Source organism: Mchenga conophoros, linkage group LG1 (genome assembly GCF_057382185.1).
Source record: "Mchenga conophoros isolate Kocher_MC1m ecotype Shallow Benthic linkage group LG1, M_conophoros_male_GT1.1, whole genome shotgun sequence".
NCBI classification, from domain to species: Eukaryota; Metazoa; Chordata; class Actinopteri; order Cichliformes; family Cichlidae; genus Mchenga; species Mchenga conophoros.
This window is the reverse complement of record NC_140526.1, coordinates 37797893-37817567: the sequence shown is the minus strand read 5'-3', so window position 1 is coordinate 37817567 and position 19675 is coordinate 37797893. Positions and strand designations below refer to the sequence as shown.

The 19675-nt window shown below is 40.6% G+C and overlaps 1 protein-coding gene across 2 annotated transcripts; it reads left to right on the top strand.

Moving 5' to 3' along the window:
* Positions 1-3469: 3469 nt before the first annotated feature.
* cdhr5a (cadherin-related family member 5a) lies at positions 3470-19142 on the top strand. Of its 2 annotated transcripts, XR_014892766.1 has the most exons (15): positions 3470-3606; positions 5979-6151; positions 6620-6679; positions 7195-7284; positions 7363-7449; positions 7762-7866; positions 7946-8131; positions 9392-9482; positions 10527-10624; positions 10709-10915; positions 11810-11923; positions 12013-12079; positions 12498-12658; positions 13930-14686; positions 18410-19142. XR_014892766.1 is itself a non-coding variant. In XM_085277353.1 (14 exons), exons 1-14 carry the CDS (start codon positions 3516-3518, stop codon positions 14509-14511), a joined length of 2112 nt encoding a protein of 703 aa, XP_085133479.1. In that variant the 5' UTR covers positions 3470-3515; the 3' UTR covers positions 14512-18243. The 2 variants fall into 2 exon arrangements, 1 of the variants encoding a protein (XP_085133479.1); XM_085277353.1 differs by lacking the exon at positions 18410-19142 and having other exon boundaries at positions 13930-18243.
* The last annotated feature ends 533 nt before the right edge of the window (positions 19143-19675 follow it).

The following is a 19675-nucleotide window of genomic DNA, read 5'->3' as shown; positions in this document are numbered from 1 at the left end:
TGGGTAATGTGAAGATAGTTGCATCTATCTTTTACACTGTTTATGGTTTTTATCTCAGCTGCTTCTTTTAGTTTCACATCAACAGCAGTCTCCTATTTTTTCATAATTTTCTTCTTCATCTCAAAAAAAGCCTGCAGCTCTCTATATTGGCACTATATTTAAAGTCATATAATTGGGTTTAACCGGGTATCACATGGCGGTCATCACATGATGAGCATTTCAAGTACTTAATGGGCATTTTGGCAGTGTTGGATTTTACTTGTTTCGTGTGTTGATGATCAAATATGTGGCTTAGAAATGAGCAAATGAAAATAAAGGCTTCAGAAAACTAATTTTAGCAGTGGCGGCTCTGCTGAGAGTCTGTAAATGTTAGCGTTGTTAGTGGATAATATGGCGCTTGAACCATGAAGGCTGCCATTACTGATATCTGCACATATCTAATGCCATTGCTGGGCATTCTTTCTGCTATTTTTCATGCTTGAATACACATTTCAGGAATATGGTGACTGACATATATCTGAATGACTGATTGGATATGCCCCGATGAGCAGTTATCATGATACTGGAACTGATGCCGAAGTCATTCTGCTAGAGTCTGAGAAGCAGAATGAGCTTCACAGTCATGTGTAATGAAGTGCTGCCTGCATCACCGCCTTTAAGTAGATCTCTAATGAGATTACTTCCTCTGTTAACCCCTCCCCGACGCTGAGTAACAGTTACATCACCAAACACAGCTCAAATTATTACCTATAACTCACGTCAGGATTGTTGTTATATAAGATACAACTTGACATACTGCCTTTCATACATTTTTATTATACATATTCATTTTCAATGTTGAGTATCCAGTTAGTGTAACATGTTAGAGTTAAGTCACCCACCTCGGCATGACAGTGGTGGTCAAACAAATCTGTTGGTTTATTTTCCTTCCTGCTGTACATACTGTCCACATGGACAGATGAAAGGAAACGGACCTATGGACACAGATATTATAGAGGCCCTTCAGAGCTTTGCACTGAAGATGCTTTTTGTGGCCATTTGGTTTTTTTTGAAGTAATCTTTCGTGTATCTGAAGTTATTGGGGATCTCTTTGAAGTTGTTCTGTGTCTGTTTGAAATGCTTTTATGTCTTTGGGAAGTTGTTTTTGTTTGCGTGTTTATTTGTTACATCTTTTTGATGTGCTAATTGGAACCTATCCTCACACAGTTTTACTAATTCTCCCAGAACACTGAGTGTGTAAGATGCTGTGTAAGTTTGTCTGCTGTACATCTCTTTGTCATCATTGTGCGTCTTTCCTTTGATGTTTTATATCATTTGTAGTCATTTTATCTAAGGTGCTTTGCATTTCATTGTAGCTTTGCTTTGTTTCCTCAGTGTCTTCCAAGACACACATGTTTTGTGTCTCTTTAAAATTGTGTTAGAAATCACTGAACTCATTTGTTCCTCTTTCGTCTTTGTCTATTTGAAGTCATTTGAAAAGACTTTTCTGTGAAGATGTTGAATCTGCTTTTCTTTCATCTGTCAAGGTGTGATGATTACAGACTATCGTAACCTGTCAGCGTCAGTTAATAATTTGACTGATCACTGTCATTGTGCCAATATAAGTTAATATGGCAGGGTTTGTATATATGAATGTGTCAGTAGAAAAACAGGAAATGCTTTAACATCACACACCTGTACAGAATTTATAAAAGGTGTGAAAGCTTGCTATAACTCATTAATAACTACTTTATGCTACAATTCTAATGTCTGTGGAATTTCTGTAACTTGTGTATAAACACTTCAATAAAGCTTGTTAGTATAACACAGTTGTATACAATTTGTCTCTGCTATACTTTGTTATCACTGTATGTGTAGCAAATCTTTCTCACTATGTCTTACTGAGAAAGACCGTGAGATTCTTCTAAAAGCTCCGGAGCACATCAGCTGAGAATGTAGATGCAATGAAAAGGCCAAAAAGTATTTTAGTTTCAGTCTAAACTGAGGATCTCAGGCTCCTCCTGGTGGACGTAAGAGGAATTACATCATTCAATTAGCACTTATTAACTTCAGTGATATTTTATAGTTGTATATATATCTTCATGAGAACCAAGGAAAAAAAGAATCCACACACACACACACACACACACACACACACACACACACACACACACACACACACATATATATATATATATATATATATATATATATATATATATATATATATATGTATATATGTACATATATATATACATATATACATATATATATATAGATAGATATATAATGTTTACAGACTGATGAGCTGCCTGCGTTGGTGAGAAGCATTTCTGCATGGAGGCACAATGTATGAGCTTTGTGTGACATCATGACACTCTGAGCTTGTTGTTCCCACACAGATGCGGGGAGGGTATTTGTGCGATGTACTACAGCCTAGTGTGTGCACAGTGCTGCTTTGTCCACATGTGAGGCCATTATGTGTCCCACTTTGTGCCAGTGTAACTTTCTGTCATTGTCATCATGTGAGGGATGAGACAGGAAGCAGAGGACACAGAAACATTTCTGTTTTTTGTTTTCATTTTCAAAACTTTTGTATAAATGTTGTGTTTTTTCTTACTTTGTCTCTTACATTCAAGACTTTTGTAGGAACTAGGACTGTAGATCATTTTTCAGACTACGTGCTGTGGCAGACACAGTACATGGATATTATTCAGAACCAAAGCTGACTGAGTATTTAGTGTAGCCTGCAGCCTGAGTTTTTTGCTCACAGAGTTCAACGTGGGCTCATTATATGAATTACTGCTAATTTTAAGTGTAGACCCCCACCACTGGGAGAGTATATGCATGGCACAAAATAAGGAAAAGCATAATAGTTCCACCTTATAAATGTTAAAATCCAGTTATTCAATACTGACAGTGGTGATAAATGAAAACTAGTCTGCTGGTCACACTGAAAAAGAAGCCCCACCTTTGAGTTTGACTGAACAATGACTGCAAGAGGAGTCAAACAACTCCTGTAGTAGTAAAAACGATTCTTTCCTGTTTGCCTGCGTTAGTGTTCATTATAGGCTCAGAGAGGGTCCCTGATATAATCCCACTCCCATCTTGAACCCATCTGTTACTCCTGCCGGACACTTCACTACTGTTTAGATGTTTTCATAGATGTCATCACTAGTGAGTCATACAAAGAAGCAAATTGAAAGGGCTGTCTACCTAAAATATATCAATGCATGAGAAAAGTTTCCAGTTTCCTCTGCTGGATTTCTCCCAGAAAAAAACAGGGGCACCAGTACAGAATGACCAGTCCAGCTAAAAGAGATGCAAGTATTTTAGTGGGAGGCTGCGAGTCCTCTGCTGGCAGGCGCTTAATGCAATATGTGCCCGTAAGATGAAGTCACAAACATTGCGACTGTAGTCTACTCCCACTCTCGGAGCAGCACAAACGGGGCATTATGCTGACGAGTACCAGCTGGTACCACGGGGCTCCTCATCCTCCTCGGGACTTCATTTGTTGCTGCTGCTGAAATCAGGACATGGAACTGAAATCGAAGCGCAAACCTGTAGACGTTGTCCTTGGATGCTTCATTGCAGTCTGCCTTTATAACCTTTGTCTGGCTCAAAGAAGTGAGTGGAGCTTTGTTTTCTGTGAAGGGCGGTGATGTGGGGCTGGATGAGGACCTGTGGATGATAATCTGTGGACAGAATGTGTGTGGGGGCAGTTTTTCATCCTTGAAGAAGAGATCGTCACCCTTTTTGTGTCCTCTCAAACTCACACCTAAAAAAGAGAAGTGCATATTTTCTTGTTTCTTTATTGAGAGGCCTGAAGGGGTCCGGCTAACTGTGTTTTTGTGCCGTATGTTGAAAAAAAATCTCAAAACTAAAGAGAAGGAAGAGTTCAGGAATAATATATGATCAAAGTGCCAGGCACACAAATCCTTAGGCCAAGTGATACGGTCACATCATGGGCGAATCTTAAGGTGGAAACCAACCAATGCCATGCTCAGGACTGATTTCATTTGTTAGATATATTTTGTACATGCTGTACAGTTCCTGATGTAACTAACCACTATTTTTGGTAATAACATTGTTTTGTTCACAGATCGTATTATCACAGTATGATGTGAACCATCACAGGAGCTACTAATGTAGCTGTGAACATTTGATCCCTAGGGTTAATGTAAAACATTTTTTCTCAGTTTTTACATTGATTTAAGATTTTTATCCCAAAAAGCTTGGATGCTGTGTGAGTTACAGATAAATAAAAACAGAATGTAATGATTTACAAATCTCAGAGACCAATACATCATTCACAGTAGAACAGAGAAAACCAAATGTTTCAAATGACAAAATGTAAAAAAAGGTAAATTTGAATTTTATGACAGCAACACGTCACAAAACCTGTGGGCCCGGGCTATGTTTGTCTCTGTGCAGCATCTCCTCTTCTTTTAACGCTGTTCCTGAAACGTGAGGAAATTAGGATATGAACTGCTGAACTTTTGGGACAGAGGTTTTCAGTTGGTGAAAGGTCTGAACTGCAAGCGGGCCACTTCAGACTCTTCTACTGCAATGCCATGCTATTATAACAGCTACAATACGAGGTTTAGCATTGTGTTGCTGAAACATGCAAGGCTTTGTCCCGGCTTGAAGAGAGCAGACAGCAGACAATGATCTCTGGAACTGTTACCGAGTAAACGAGCTAACGTTAGGACGTTTTCACAGTGCTCCAGCCTTTTCAGAACTGGGGTTTTAATATTTCTATATTTACTGTATTTAGAACTATGTTTACATCTCAATACTTCTAAATGTTCAGAATCGTCATTACTAGAAGTATTTCCTGTAATTTAACCTCTTAACATCCACAAGCTCATCAGTGGCATCTATAAGTTTAGGATGAGGTTGATGTCTGCCGCTTTTGTGGGGAATTTTAACAAATATGGACCACCCAGATATAAAAGGTTTTCACAGAAAAACTATCAGGCCTTAAACGAATAACACAAGTAAGAAAATGTTCTATATTTTCTGAAAATGTGCATATTTTAGCATGTGGCTTAAACAAAACACAATCCTAAGCCCCGGTGTGCAAGCCAGTCGTGTGTGTGTGTGTGTGTGTGTGTGTATTCTACACACATGCATGTGTCTGAATAAGAGGGAAGGTTGAAAAGTGAAGCTGCGACTAGTGGCTCGAGAGAGGTGAAAAAGAGTGCAGGCAGGGTGGAGTGGCTGAAGAGGAGTGTCCAGAAATCTGGAGACAAAGTTTAAGAAGCAAAGATGGTTTTACATGTGCAGAGGAGGGATAGTGGATATGGTGGACAAATGATGGTGAAGGCAAAGAGAAGAAGACCACAGGGAAGGTTAAAAGATGCAGTGAAGGAGGACAGAAGAGGATTTAAGACATGATGGAGGCAGATGAGCTGCTGTGGTGACTCATAAAAGGAGCAACTGATCAAAGAGGAAGTGCTTGTATTCTACGAGTTGATGATTAACCTTTGACATTAAAGTGCAAATAAACCGAGGTTTACCATCTCAGAAAACAATGGGTGCTGGCAAAAGCTTAATTTATTTTAGAGTAAAGTCCATCAGGTGACTGTATCATATACACGTCTGTGTCTGTGATCTGCAGACTTTAGCAGGGACACATTAGCAGGGAGTGATGAAGCCACAGCATAGCCTCCTGAGCTCTCTCTGTGTGTTGGGCGATCGTGGCTCAAGAGTTGGGAGTTCGCCTTGTAATTGGAAGGTTGCAAGTTCAAGCCCCAGCTTGGACAGTCTCAGTCGTTGTGTCCTTGGGCAAGACACTTCACCCTTTGCCTACTGGTGGCGCCAGTGTCCGGCAGCCTTGCCTCTGTCAGTGCGCCCCAGGGCTACAATGTAGCTTGCCATCACCAATGTGTGGAGGACAGGTTGTGTGAAGTGCTATACAAATACAGGCCATGGACCATTTTGCTGCTGTAAAACCTCAATCACTGCACATGTTTCTGTCACCTATGCTCTCCCAGTTTGCACAGTGCCCCCTGGCCCCATACCAGTGTCAGAAAACAACACGGCTGACGTCCAGGTGGCCAAAATCAGCTCCAACAGTGATGTGACTCTGACAGTGACGGTGAACCCTGAAGATTTATTCTACCTGAAAGGAAACGCCCTCATGGTAAAGAAAGGCCTGGACTATGAGGTGATGTATGGAACACAAATAATGTATATAAGAGATATGTGATCAGTTTTTGGAATTGGATATTAGAATGTGGTATGCAGAAAGTTTATAAAGTGTTTTCAGGACTACCTAGGTCACAGGTGTCGAACTCCAGGCCTCGGCGGCCGGTGTCCTGCAGGTTTTAGATGTGTCCTTGATCCAACACAGCGGATTCAAATGGCTAAATGACATCCTCAGCATGTCTTGAAGTTCCAGAGGCCTGGTAATGAACTAATCATTTGATTCAGGTGTATTGAGCCAGGGTGAGATCTAAACCCTGCAGGACACCGACCCTCGAGGCCTGGAGTTCGACCCTGACCTAGGTTATATGAGCATGTACTGTAATGATATCATTATGAACATTTATTTGTTTTCTTTTACAGCTAATAATATTTCAGAATATTCCTGCAGTAGGCGCGTCCCATGTATCTGTTTTTGTTTCTTTATTAGTCATTGCCCAGCGCGACTCTGATGGTGTGGATAAAGTGCAGCAGAGCTGGCTCTAGATCTGTGAGTAAGAGTCATCACATTAAAAACAGACAGAAGTCAGCAAATGAACCGAGTCTGGGGGAAATGAATCTGAAAGTCAAGACATCAGGTCACCTGTACACGCCTAATGCCAACATTATGTTCTCATGTAAGGGACTCCACCTGTCAGGGTTCTTCAGCTCCAGAGCTGCACCGGCTCTTTTTGCCCCATCACCAGTCACCCCGTGTGACTTTGGCAAGAAAAACTAGATGAATATAAAAATGGAAATGAACAGTTATTTTTTACTTTTTAAAAATGTTTATCATTGCTGTAAGTTGTGTCTATAAATGTAAAAATTATATTGTATTATTATATAACAAGTTAAACAGAAAATGCGTGTCACACTCTAAATCTGTCTCCTAGTTTCACTCCGCCCACAGAGCATGTTTATAAGGCTTGAGTGCTGTTGTGTCGTTGTGTTGTTAGGAGCAGTGCCTCGATGTGTTGTTGTGTTCTCACTGTTTGACTGAAGCTGAGCTGATTCTCTCTCCTCAAGGTGAACGAGTCCGTCGAGGTTTTGGTTGAAAACGTGAACGATAACCCCCCCAACTTTGCTCAGAACCACTATGTGCTGGATGTGAATGAGGTGGGCTGCACTGCTCTTTCATGCTTGTAGAACAACATGTGTTTGTGTTTCCTCTTTGAACCATTTTATGTCCTGCAGCTCATTCCGGTCAACTCCAGTATTGGTCTGATAGAAGCCACAGATGTTGATTCACAGCCGCTGTATTATCGCTTGGAGACAACAACAGTAAGACAAGACAAACTATGTCCAAATGACTATGATGAAGTTCGGACGCATTTAGACAAATGAATGGAATACATGCATCTGCTATTTGTTTACATCACACTGATCTGTGAGGCCCAGGCTCCACATGAATCAACTTCTCTTGGACAAAATTATGTCTATGACTAAAGCTTCATTATTAACAACGGGAAGAAAAGTGTAAAGGTTCCCTCAATTGCTAACCTCTGATGGACCTTTGAGCATAGCCTTTGTTCAGGCTTCAGGCCACAAAATCCAAGTGAGATCAGCTGATCTGTCTCTGTCGGTTTTCCTCAGGACAAGTATTTCCGCTTGGAAAACGTCAATACTCCAAAGATTCTTGTGAAAACCATCCTGGACTACGATGTTGTACAAAAGATCTCGCTGGTCTTACACGTGCAGGTACAGTAATGACTTATGAAAACATCCTGCAAGGCTCTGCTTTTTCTGTAAAAACCAGTCTGAAGTCTGCTTCTTACAGGATACGTTCAACGGTTCAGCTTCCAACAAGCCCTTCTTCACCTCTGTGGCCACCATCACAGTGCGTGTGAAGGATGTGGACAACCGGCCCCCGTGGTTTCAGCCATGCACGAGGACAAACTTAGGAAATGCTAAACTGTGTGTGAGCAGCGGCTACAGAGGCAAAGTCAACCTCACAGAGAAACAGGTGGGGTCTGACTCTGGCGTTTACATCACAGCAAGAAAAGAAATGCGCTTCACCTGAACAGGAAGTCGCTCACATGGCTGACATCTCTGGGCCTTATTTTAATTATGCAAGAGCCATCGTGCTATTCTAGCTCATACAGAAAAAAGGTTAAAAACCTTATTATACAGGGGAAGTTCATATTTGATATGATGTCATGAAAACACATTTATCATCTAAAAAACTGGTTTTCTGTATAAAACATATTCTTTATTTAACCAAGTACAGTTTTACGACTATATGAAATGTATACCAGTCTGTGCTACTTTGGACAAAGAGTGTGCACATCCAGGCAAACACTGTTACTTTAGCTGCTACACAGAAAAATCAAATACACAGGAAACAGGACAAAGTGTCTTAAGTCTGTACGCTGCACAGACATTTGAGGGTCACAATAACCTTCATGCTGTTTTAAATACATTTGTTATCTGGGGAGTGAATAATGTAAATGATTAAACATTTTCAGAAATGTTTCCATCGAAGCTCTGAGGGTTCGTTCTGATGTTCATCACTGCAGCGGCAGCAGTCTGTCACACAGTTTCTATGAAATAAGAACTATCAGCTTCGAGCTGCTTTATTTGACAGACCATGGCAGGTGTGCACTTCTGTGCTGGGCACCAAAACACCACACAGGTGTGCAAAGAAAATTTCAGGGTAATAAAATTATCATCAGAGCAGTGCTTGCGTGTGTTGGTGATCATAGTGATCCTAAGATACCAGCATCATGACATCTCAGCCTTTCAGGGAAACCTCAGCACTGGTTTATCTGTGAGGGAGGACACTTGCTCAGGTTCCACTGTAGGGCCAAACATTACAGGCTAAAACCTGCAACGAGATCCAATGACATGGGGACGATGCAAATTTTGGTGATTTTTACATGTTGTGTTTGCCAGTATTTATTCAGTGATAGCAATATTAACGGTAATGACTTGTGAAATCAATCAGTGTGGAGGACACACGATAACAGCTAACCGGTCGCAGCAGATGGCCCCGCCCCTCCCTGAGCCTGGTTCTGCTAGAGGTTTCTTCCTGTTAAAAGGGAGTTTTTCCTTCCCACTGTCGCCAAAGTGCTTGCTCATAGGGGGTCATATGATTGTTGCGTTTTTGGGTTTTTCTCTGTATCTATGAAGCGCCTTGAGGTGACTTTTGTTGTGATTTGGCGCTATATAAATAAAATTGAATTGAATTGAATTGAAATGAATACATACTGATTTTCACCTTCAGGAAGGCCCGCTGGTGCTGGAACCTGGACCTGTGTTTGCCAAGGATGGAGACAAGAACAAGAGCGAGCAGATCAGCTACAGAATATTACGAGGTCGGATAAAAAACCTGTGGAGGACCCGAGTTTTACACTCAACAGTTTCAGTTTGGTGTGCTTATTAAACTGATTATCACATATAGACAGACAGTCTTACACGCCTCTCTGCAGCTTCTCTCCTCCTGCTACCCCCCCCCCCCCCCCAAAACCCATCTCCATAGAGACTGTGTCAGCTTCCAAACAGACAAAAAACAAACTAAAAACCAGCAACAAACAACTTAAACATAAACAATCACAAAGAAAGAACAATACAGTATCCACATCTGAACCAAAGAGTAAAACAGTGAAATGTGGATTATTAAACTTAATAATTGATCAACAAATCAATTTACTCTGCCTTACAGAAACCTGGTTGCAGCAGGATGATTATGTTAGTTTAAATGAATCAACATCCCCGAGTCATTCTAACTACCAGAAACCTCGAAGCACAGGCCGAGGGGGCGGTGTGGCAGCAATTTTTCACACCAGCCTATTAATCAACCAAAGACCCAGACAGACTTTTAATTCATTTGAAAGCCTGATGCTTAGCCTTGTGTAAAACTCAGAAACCAGTCTTACTTGGTATCATCTGTATGTATTATTGTAGGGTCTACCTTACAATATAAAGAACCTTGAGGCGACTGTTGTTGTGATTTGGCGCTGTATGAATAAAATTGAATTGAATTGAACTGATAGAAGTTTGAAGGCTCTACTACTAAAAGTAGTTATCAAAATGCTTTTAATCCTTTCCATTTATTTTTAATTGTTCATCTAATCGTGTGATATAAGAAGCTCAGAAGAAAAAAATAAGTAAATCATCGTTACCTGGTGCCATTTAGAGGCTAGCAACGACCAAGTGATTGCACCCACTTTGCAATCACTGCTGCTTAGTTTGTTTTTGTACACGCTCTCATGGCACCATTCTGTTAATGAGGTCGAATTTCAATAAGTCAGATTCAGGTCGTGGTTAAATAATAAAGTAAGCTTATTCTGCTGGTTTGTAGGGCAGCATAAAGAAAATGCTCTTATTTGTCTTTATGTGTTTTTTTCCTTTATCTGTAGGAAACGAAGGAAATATATTTCAGATTGATGAAGAAACGGGGAACATCACAATGACCAAAGCTGCTGATATTGTTGGTCCAATAACTCTCACTATCCTGGTAAAACAAATATTATATACATTTGTCAAATAATATAAAGAAAATACAGATTTTCAGGAATTAGATATTTGGTTTTACTATCAGGCATCACAGGTGACCAACAGAGATCAGTTTGCAGTGACACAGGTTACCATTGATGTGATGAAGAAGAGCAGGAGTCCTCCTCGTTTTGAAAGGGAGCGATATGAAGGATTTATCTACAGCAACTCTGTGCCTGAGACCATGATCCTCCGAGACCGAAACACCAACCGACCCTTCAGGGTCCGAGCACGGGACGAAGACTTCGCCAGTGTGAGCGCTCTTTGAAATCAAAGCTAAATATTATGGTATATGTTATAAGCCTAACCCTGACGTTTGGCTGGTTCGACAGCTTGTAGCTACAATAAGCAAAACCATTAGTAACACCCTACTGAGTTAACTGAAAAGGTCAGCTATGGATGCTGCTGATTTACACATGGAAGGGTTGTAGAGACCGACCGACTGTCAGGTACACGTGCTACGAGGAAATCATTTGTTTTGGCATTTTGCTGGTCTGGGCCATTCAGGTGGATGCTAACCCAAAGTGCCGGTAATTTCATCCCAAGCATAAAGCGTGTAATAATAATAGAACAGCTATATATTAGACTACAGTCTAGGTCATGTAACAGGACAACAGAATGGCTGAACATGGAAGAATCGAGGTGTTGCAGTGCCACATTCCAGGCCGGACTTTTAGCTGATTGGAATTCAGCAGGACCTTAAAAGCACTGTGTGAAATTAAAGCCTCAGTGACCTGAAACAACAAGTAGAGAAAAGTGGGGCAAAATTCCTCCACAACCATGTCAGAGCCTGATAAAGTCATACAGAGAAGAATAACTTAAAGTTCTTGCTCTTATTTAACCCTGGCTGAAAGAACCGCTTACAGGAAGAACATACTAAATCTGTTTCTAGTGTAGTAGATTATACAGATTTAAATGTACAGGAGTACTAGAGTACTTGTAAAAATGTGCAGGTGTTTATTTTGCATGCCGGAGCTAATGATGATTAACCCCTGTACAGTTAAAAAGGTACACGATCACAATTACGTTTATTGTGCAAGCTGTTGCTGGTCATTATTTTCTACCTCCTGCTGGTTAGAAATCACTTAAAGCAGCTTTAAATGCACAACTAATGCTAAACTAACAAGATAAAATCTTTGTTTGTCAGGGTGTGAATCCAGATGTCAAATACGAGGTTCAGTACAGCAGCTACGTCAATGTGACCTCTGATGGTTTCGTGATACTGAAAAGAGTTGTGAAGACAGAGTCCTTCGCTCTTCAGGTGACTTTTTAAAACGTCATGGCACAATGAGAGCAAAGACTTCCTGGTTCTTGACACTTTGTAAGCTGTTAAACTTTTACTTTCTGCAGCTCCGAGCAGTGGATGTGACAACAGGGGAGTTTGGAACTGCAGCCCTCTCAGTTCAGGTCATACCTGGTGAGACTTCGGACTGGAAAAACTTTCACCTTATTTCTCCAGTTTCTAATTTCATGTCATATCAGTAAAAACGAAATCACTAAAAACATTACTAAATCTTTATAAAAAAAAACAGTTTTTATACTAATGATTTCAAATATTACCTCTCAAGGAGGGAACACAAAACTGTTTATTCTTCAAAATTAAAGGGCTTGCTGTTATTCTTTATTTGTAATATTGTAAAACAAAGTCAAATGTAAGCCAGAAATATTACTTCATACTGAGGCTGGGAGCCCATTTGGTTCCTCCTGAACATTTCAGTGAAATTCAAAATGGGCACTGTGTTAATTGTTCATTTTTAATCAAAGTTAAAGGAAATCATAGCTTTAATAATAATCATTCCTTTAACCTTAAGTCCTTTGCTTTTCTTCCTGTGCAGATTTAGCCAGCCCATCTCCCTCAAACATCGGCTATCGTCCAGGTGACATGGCGCTTCTGGGCTTGATCATGGCAGCTCTGCTGATCCTTTGCCTGATTGTTATTGGCTTCTTAGTTTCCCACTTGTGGAAGGGAAATACGGGTGTGGACAAACTATGTGAGGTTAGTCGGTTTGGCAATGGAAATATTTTAAACCGGTGAAAAGATGATAAGTTAAAAAAATCTTTACTCCTTCCTCACTGCTTTCCATCTTGGACATCATGTAAATGAGTGTAACAGACAATATCAGGCTTTCAGTCTTTCCTTCTTTCTGATCTCACAGCACACATCATACAAATGATTTATTGTTTTCTAAAGTAAACAAAGTGTCAAAGTTAACATTTGCAGTATACATATACTGTAAAAAATGTCCCTTAGCAAGAATCAACCTTGACAACAAGCTTTGGGTATAATTTTCATCAGATATTTAACTGTCAGGTGGAGTGGTTACTATAGGAGCTGATTTTAAAAAAAGTCCAAATACATTTCAAAGGCTTGTGATGTGAGTTTCAAGTAAGTTTCAACAGATGGTTTGAGGCTATGCTGATGAATTGTGTGCTAGTCCACCTAAAATATACCAGTTCTACTGACAGCAAACTGGCCTCAGAGCCCGATGCTGCCTTCACCATGTTTAACAGTTGTTACAGTTTTCTTTGCATTGCAGGTCTCTCCTTTCCTAATTGCAGTAAAACAACTCTATTTTCCCTCTAAAACACATTTTCTTTGTCAGTGTAGTCAGTTACAAACTTTAGTCAAGATTGAAGATGTTGAAGCAGGATCTTCTTTCTTGGATGGCAGTGTCTCAGTCAATGATAAGGTAAAAAACAGGTGGTGTAGCCAGTGTAGGTCCTATGACTTAGTGGCTTCTGGGTTTTTTATAATGATTTGAACCAACTGCTTCTCAGATGAGAGTGAGTTTGGTTTTCAGACATTAGCAAACTGGCTGACTCATTAACCACCCGTACAGTCGTTTCAACTGAATATGTAGTTTCTCATAAAATACCAGGATTTCATTCAGCAAAACTGAAACACAAACATTTTGGATAATTTGTGACTGTGACAAAGAAAGAATTTGGCTCAGCCTGAAACTAAGCTTTTAAAAGTGGTAACATTGTTACTGCACATTACACTATTAAAGTAAATAGTGGTTATTTTTGTACATATGTAATATAATAACATGGAATTCATTATTGGAGACTAGATAAACTGCATTTCTGCTTGGCCGACTTATTCATAGATCAAGTGAAAGCCTACGAAGCCTTTATTGGCTATATGATAAAGTATAAATAGACACCTCCATTGTTTAGACTTCAGAGACAGACTGAAGGTAGTGCATTGGCAGTACCTCATGCATTAACTGCTTTATTAATGAGGAACCTCTCTCCTGACTGTAGTGCCTGAGCCCATGTTTGCAGTCCGGCCAGCCCCGAAGTGGCCACAGAGACTCCCTGCAGTACACCAATGATGGCTTCCAGAATGAGGGGGACCTGAGCCGTCGGGGAGCCAGACGCTGGAACAATGTTCTCCCCAGAAGGAGCACCTTCCCCCAGGCCCGGGGCCGCGTCATACCCCTAGAGAGGCGGAGCCACCACTGTTCTTCATGTGGCATCTATACTAACCACATCCCTAAGGGGAGTCCCTCAGTGAGACCCTCCAGGAGGGGCAGAGAAGATGAGGATGAATATAGTGCAAGGTCAATCCTGACCAAGCAGCGGAGGAAGGAGGGCCAGAAGACTGTGTGGTTCAAGGAGAGTGAAGATTCGTCAGACATTGAGGTGGAGATCATCCCAGACACTGTGGGCCGGGTGGAGGAGGAGACAGAGGAGGAGCTGGAGGGGGAGGTAGAGATGGAAAGTGTTGTCAGAGACCCGGCAGCCCCTTTAAGAGAGGCTGATGATGGGCAGGAGACCAACGAACAGTACCCAGAGAACGCTAGTTCAGAAAAACAGGAAGGAAGCCAGGAGCGGGAGCACTGACAGTAGAGGTCAGAGGTCAAACTGGAGTCTGAAAGGACTGAGCAGAATGCTGTTTGCTTTCCTGGATGCCTACAGTCAAAGTCTCAGCAGTGGACAATGGCACGCTTAACATCTGTGGACTACTGCCCAACCTCAAAGAACTGACTCAAGCATCCAGAAGTATTTGTCTTCTACTGTGAGTATACTACACTACAGTTCCAGCGGAATTAACTGGATACCAAACATACACTTGGAACCAGTGTGGGCCAAGTATTAAAGATGAGATAAGGTCTTCCAATAACACTAACACATTTTTGGTTTATAATTGTGCCCATTAGACTATTACAGTCCCCATTACAGGAATTGTAGAGATCACAGTGCCAGCATGACCTCAAGTCCAGCGGGGCAAAAAACACGAGCAGTCAGTGTTTCACTAGGCGAGGTTGAGATCCGATGCTTTACAGTCTGTGCGGTGTGTAACAGTTTGCATATAAATGTAGCAACACAGCACCGAACAGGTGATCAAAGAGCAACGTTTTCCCCTTCTAAACGTTGGAAAGGTTTTTAAGGAAACCTTTCCAACGTTTACCTGAGAAATTAATTTCTTTTTTAAAGACATCATCATTAAAAAAACATCAGACCCTCTTTGGACTCATAGAAACCTCCTATATGGACCCGCCAATCCAAATAATCTGTTCTGACTCTTTGAGTTTCTTGCCCCACTGAACTTTTGTGAGGGAACACCACCTCCACAGGCCAAAAACTTCAGTTTTCAAACTGTTAACTAAGCTTATCACAAAAAAGACACATTTTTGTTTTCAAATGTATTTGTTGTAAAGTAAATCTTATACCTTTAGAAAGCCTGTTTATTTCCTAACAAATGGTGCCATATTTGTTAGGAAACTGCTTCTGTGAGTTGTGCAGCAGATTTGAGTTTACTGGGTGCACTCAAGAAAAACTTGCCAAATCCTCTCTCCCAATGCCAAACAGCCTTTTCTATTATTGACTCTTGTTTTGAGCTTCTGCTGCCCTAGGTGCTCAGTTGGTGGTGATCTGCAGCACCATGGACCCGGCTGCCAGGGTCAGTTAGTGTCACTTAAGCCACATTTGACTGATCTGAATAGGACCCATACCATAGGGCAACTTCAATCTGGTGTTCCGCAAAACCAAGCTGCAGCATTATTTTGAGTAAGTCCAAGTACAATCTCCAAATTGAAGGCCAAGTTCCATATAACAGGGGATGTCAAAGAAAAGCTGCTATGTGTGCGTTCCAAGAAGACGACACCGCAAGAAAACTGTTTCCTCGCCCTGTCAGCACGTAGGAAGTGGTCTTCTACAGAAATACAGAAATGCATCTCCTGCTGCATAGGGCTTTAATATCTGCTCTTCACCATCAGACCTATTCGAGTTGATTTTGGCAACTTGTGCACTGGAACCTGAAGATGTAGAGTTATATTCAGCAGTGAGTCCAGATTCTTCCTATAACACTTAGGTCGAAGTGTGCATGGAGAATGCTATGCTGACTGCTTTTGGTGGAGGCGTTGTTATGTTGTGGGGCGGTATTATCCTCACTGGAAAAATGTCATCATTGGATGCAGAGATATCGAGATGAGATCCTGAAACAGCTGGCATTCCCTTATCTCCACAGCCAAGTAGCTAACTCTATCCTCCGAGATCACAGAGAGACTGCCTCCAGAATTTGAGTGGATTTGTTGAGGATGGCCTGCCTGCAGTCCTGACTTCAACCCCACTGAACACTTGTGAGATCAACTTGTTTTTCATGCTGAAAAACAATTTGACATTGGCTGACTTGCAACAAATGTAACTTGAAGAATGCGATCTCATCCCACAGCAGTGGGTGACCAAGCTAATGACCCGCATGAGAAGGAAGTGACCGGCTGTTGTGGTTGTGTATGGTGCTTCCACATGTTACTGAGGCCCCTGCTTCCTAAATTGCAAATATGTCTTGTCTCTTCACACTTCAGTCATCCAATTCGATACACAACATCAAACATCAGTCAGCAGAATAATTTGTTTGGCATTGGAAGAGAAGATTTAGCAAGTTTTTCATGGGCACAACCCACATACTGAACTCTGCTGCTCAACCCACAAATGCACTTTCTGTACAAATGTGGCAACAAATAAACAGGCTTTCAGGTGGTATAAGATTCACTTCAGGTTATATTGTCATTAGCATTAGAAATCATGGTACAAACTACAAAAGCAAATCACAAAGTATTACTAATAAACCATTTTCATTATCGTAAAGTGACTGGCTCCACTTTCTAAAAGGCACCATTTATACAGAGGTATAAGTGGTAGTCAACAAACCCTTTTATGTCATTGGTAATTCATTCTGTCTTCATTGACTGAATTCATACTGAATCCATCAGCAACTATAAGTTTGAATGTATAATCATTATCATAAAACAGACCATTCATTTTGCAGCTATAGAAGCTTTGATGGTGTTAGAGCTACAAAACTAAAATGCATTCATTCTAGTTTTGGGCTAAGTCCAGTTAATTCTCGGCTGCGGCTCTTTGACATCTTACCTTGCAATATAAACGTGACGCAGCATGGGAGACACTGGCCAAAACCTCCGACTGAGACAACAACAGTCAAGCAATGACACAATCAAGAACAACTGAACATTCCAACATTCACTGTCTGCAAATATCTCTCAAAGCTACATCTGTAAAATGTAATTTATCAAGTAGTTTCTCATGCATAAACTGCAAATAAAGAACTCATCTTCCATCATTGTCCCAGCAAACCTCTTGGATGTGGGAGGGAGATCCCATCGACACTATCATTTATGTCAGACAGCAAGAAAAACCTCCCCCGCTGGTGATGCTAGCAGCTTTTCTGTCTTTGGGCTGTAACGGGGTGTGGATTGTGGTCGATTCACAGCTTCTTGTAGCCTACAAATGAATACCATTTGCATTAGTGATGGGATTTCCGGCTCTTTTTAGAGAACCGGCTCTTTCGGTTCGGCTCACTAAAAAGAGCCGGCACTTTCGGCTCTGAACCGGCTCTTCAGGTTGTTTTGTTGCTTTAATTAATTTATTATTAACAATAATGTAAAATTATGCACAAAAGGAATTACTAATGTAAAAACAAAGTGGTTTTACTTATATATGTTTATATATAAATATTTACGGTGGCCCCTAGAGACAAAACGCGTACAAACTCCAAAACACATTTCTAGCATGAACTGAACTTCCAAAACAGAGCTACCAGATCACTTAAATTACACAACTGAAAGCATATGTGTATTGTTTGTGTATTTATACACAAGCACTCATATATATTCAAATAATTTAAAAAAAATGTTTATTTACCTGTTATTACCACACACCAAATCCAGTCGTTGGTACTTCCTGGCTTGTGTAGCCACTAGGTAACAAAAGCTCAAAACTGCACCCTAGCATTCTGGAGCACTTCTGTTGTCTTTTGTACGTGTTTTGAGTTTTTATGTGCTTCTGAGTTTTTACGTATTTTGGAGTTTTTACGTGTTTTGGAGTTTTTACGTGCTTTGTCTGTAGGGGCCACTGTAAATATACTTTTATTTATTCACTCCACATAAAATGTAATAAATAAATCATATAATACAAAAAACAACTATTCACAGTTCAACTTTTAACTATTTAAATTTTCAGCTTTTTCCTTTAAAATTTTTAAAGTGAAAAAACACAAAACACTACAAACCACAACGCAATTAAATATAAATTAAACTATGAAAACAAAAAGAAGATGCACATTCTCTGTCATATGGACCTGCATGAATAAACTTTCTGAATCCTTTATCATCTGCAACTGAAAATAGTTGTGGATGATTACTATACCTTTCTAATGTGACGTTGTTGTCCCTGGCTCTCTTTCTCTCTCCCTCCCGCTCTGTTCCTGTGCTACTGCAAGTGTAACTACCGCCCCTCCCTCCTCTGCTCAGCGCAAAGCAGAAGGCTCGCATGCGGAGTGAAGCGGAAAAAAAGTGAGAGAGACCATGGTTTCTGCATGGTGTGTCATAAATATTACAACATCATATACAACCAAAGTTCTAAGAAAGTTTGGACACTATTTAAAACGTAAATGAGCCTGTATTTTATTCACAATAGAATGCAGGAAACATAGCAGCTATTTAAGCTAAGAAACATAAATATTAAGCTAGGCTAATGTTTACATTTTTTATATCTTTATGCTTAAAATGAGAAATAAACTTCCTGTGCATGTGTTTGTCTTTCACCTATGTGCTTTTTTTGTCCATGTCAAAAATGTTGTGACGGTTAGCAGAAGGTAGGCTCTTGATATCGCCTCGCAACAAGCGCACCAAACATTAGCTATGCCACAGGAGCAGATAGGAGTGGTGCTAAGGGCTATGTAGCCTAGCTTTGCTAACTAGCAGTACCTGCTACTTCTTCCTGCCTGATGTTAGTAAAATGTGATTCTACTTAAACAGCGGAGACCTTAAAGATTATCTTCTATCCAGTAAAGTGCCTTCACACTATGTGCCTACTGCAGTCTGCCTTTGTGTGCTTCATTTTTCTATAAGCCATTAGCAAAAGATTTATTGACACTAAATAAACCCACTGATAAGTGGTGCCTTATTAGAAAATGGTAATGTGAGGTTTTTCTTTGTTTTTTTGTTTTGTTTTTTTTTTTTTGGGGGGGGGGGGGGGGGGTGCATTAATGGGTTGGGGGTTAGTTATCAGTATTCACTTGATTATCATGTATTTGTATGGTTTCAACATTGAAATTTCAGGAACTCAACCCCACATTGCAACACAAATTACCCATGCGAAACACCAGACACCCCAAAGTGTCGCCTGGTTCTGCTTTTAGCAGCAGTGAGTAACTTCTTTGTGTAGAGCTGTCATCATTTCCACACACAGTGTTTATGAACTTTATGAAACTAAAGCGGTTTTGTTGTGATTCCAGGTTGAGAAAATGATTTGATGGTAAAACTTTATCTACTGAGTACTAAACAGCTGTAAAGATTTTATATGTGTATTTATTACTGCTGTCAGTGTTAATCTCATTAAAATGACGTTAACGCTATAACCGCATTAACGCGGCAAATCTCACCCCATGCGTGGGGCTGCATGGCGCTAACACTTTAACGAGCTAACTGTGCTAACGCGTTGACGCCGTGCAGCCCCACGTGGCGTTAACGTTATTTTAAGGAGA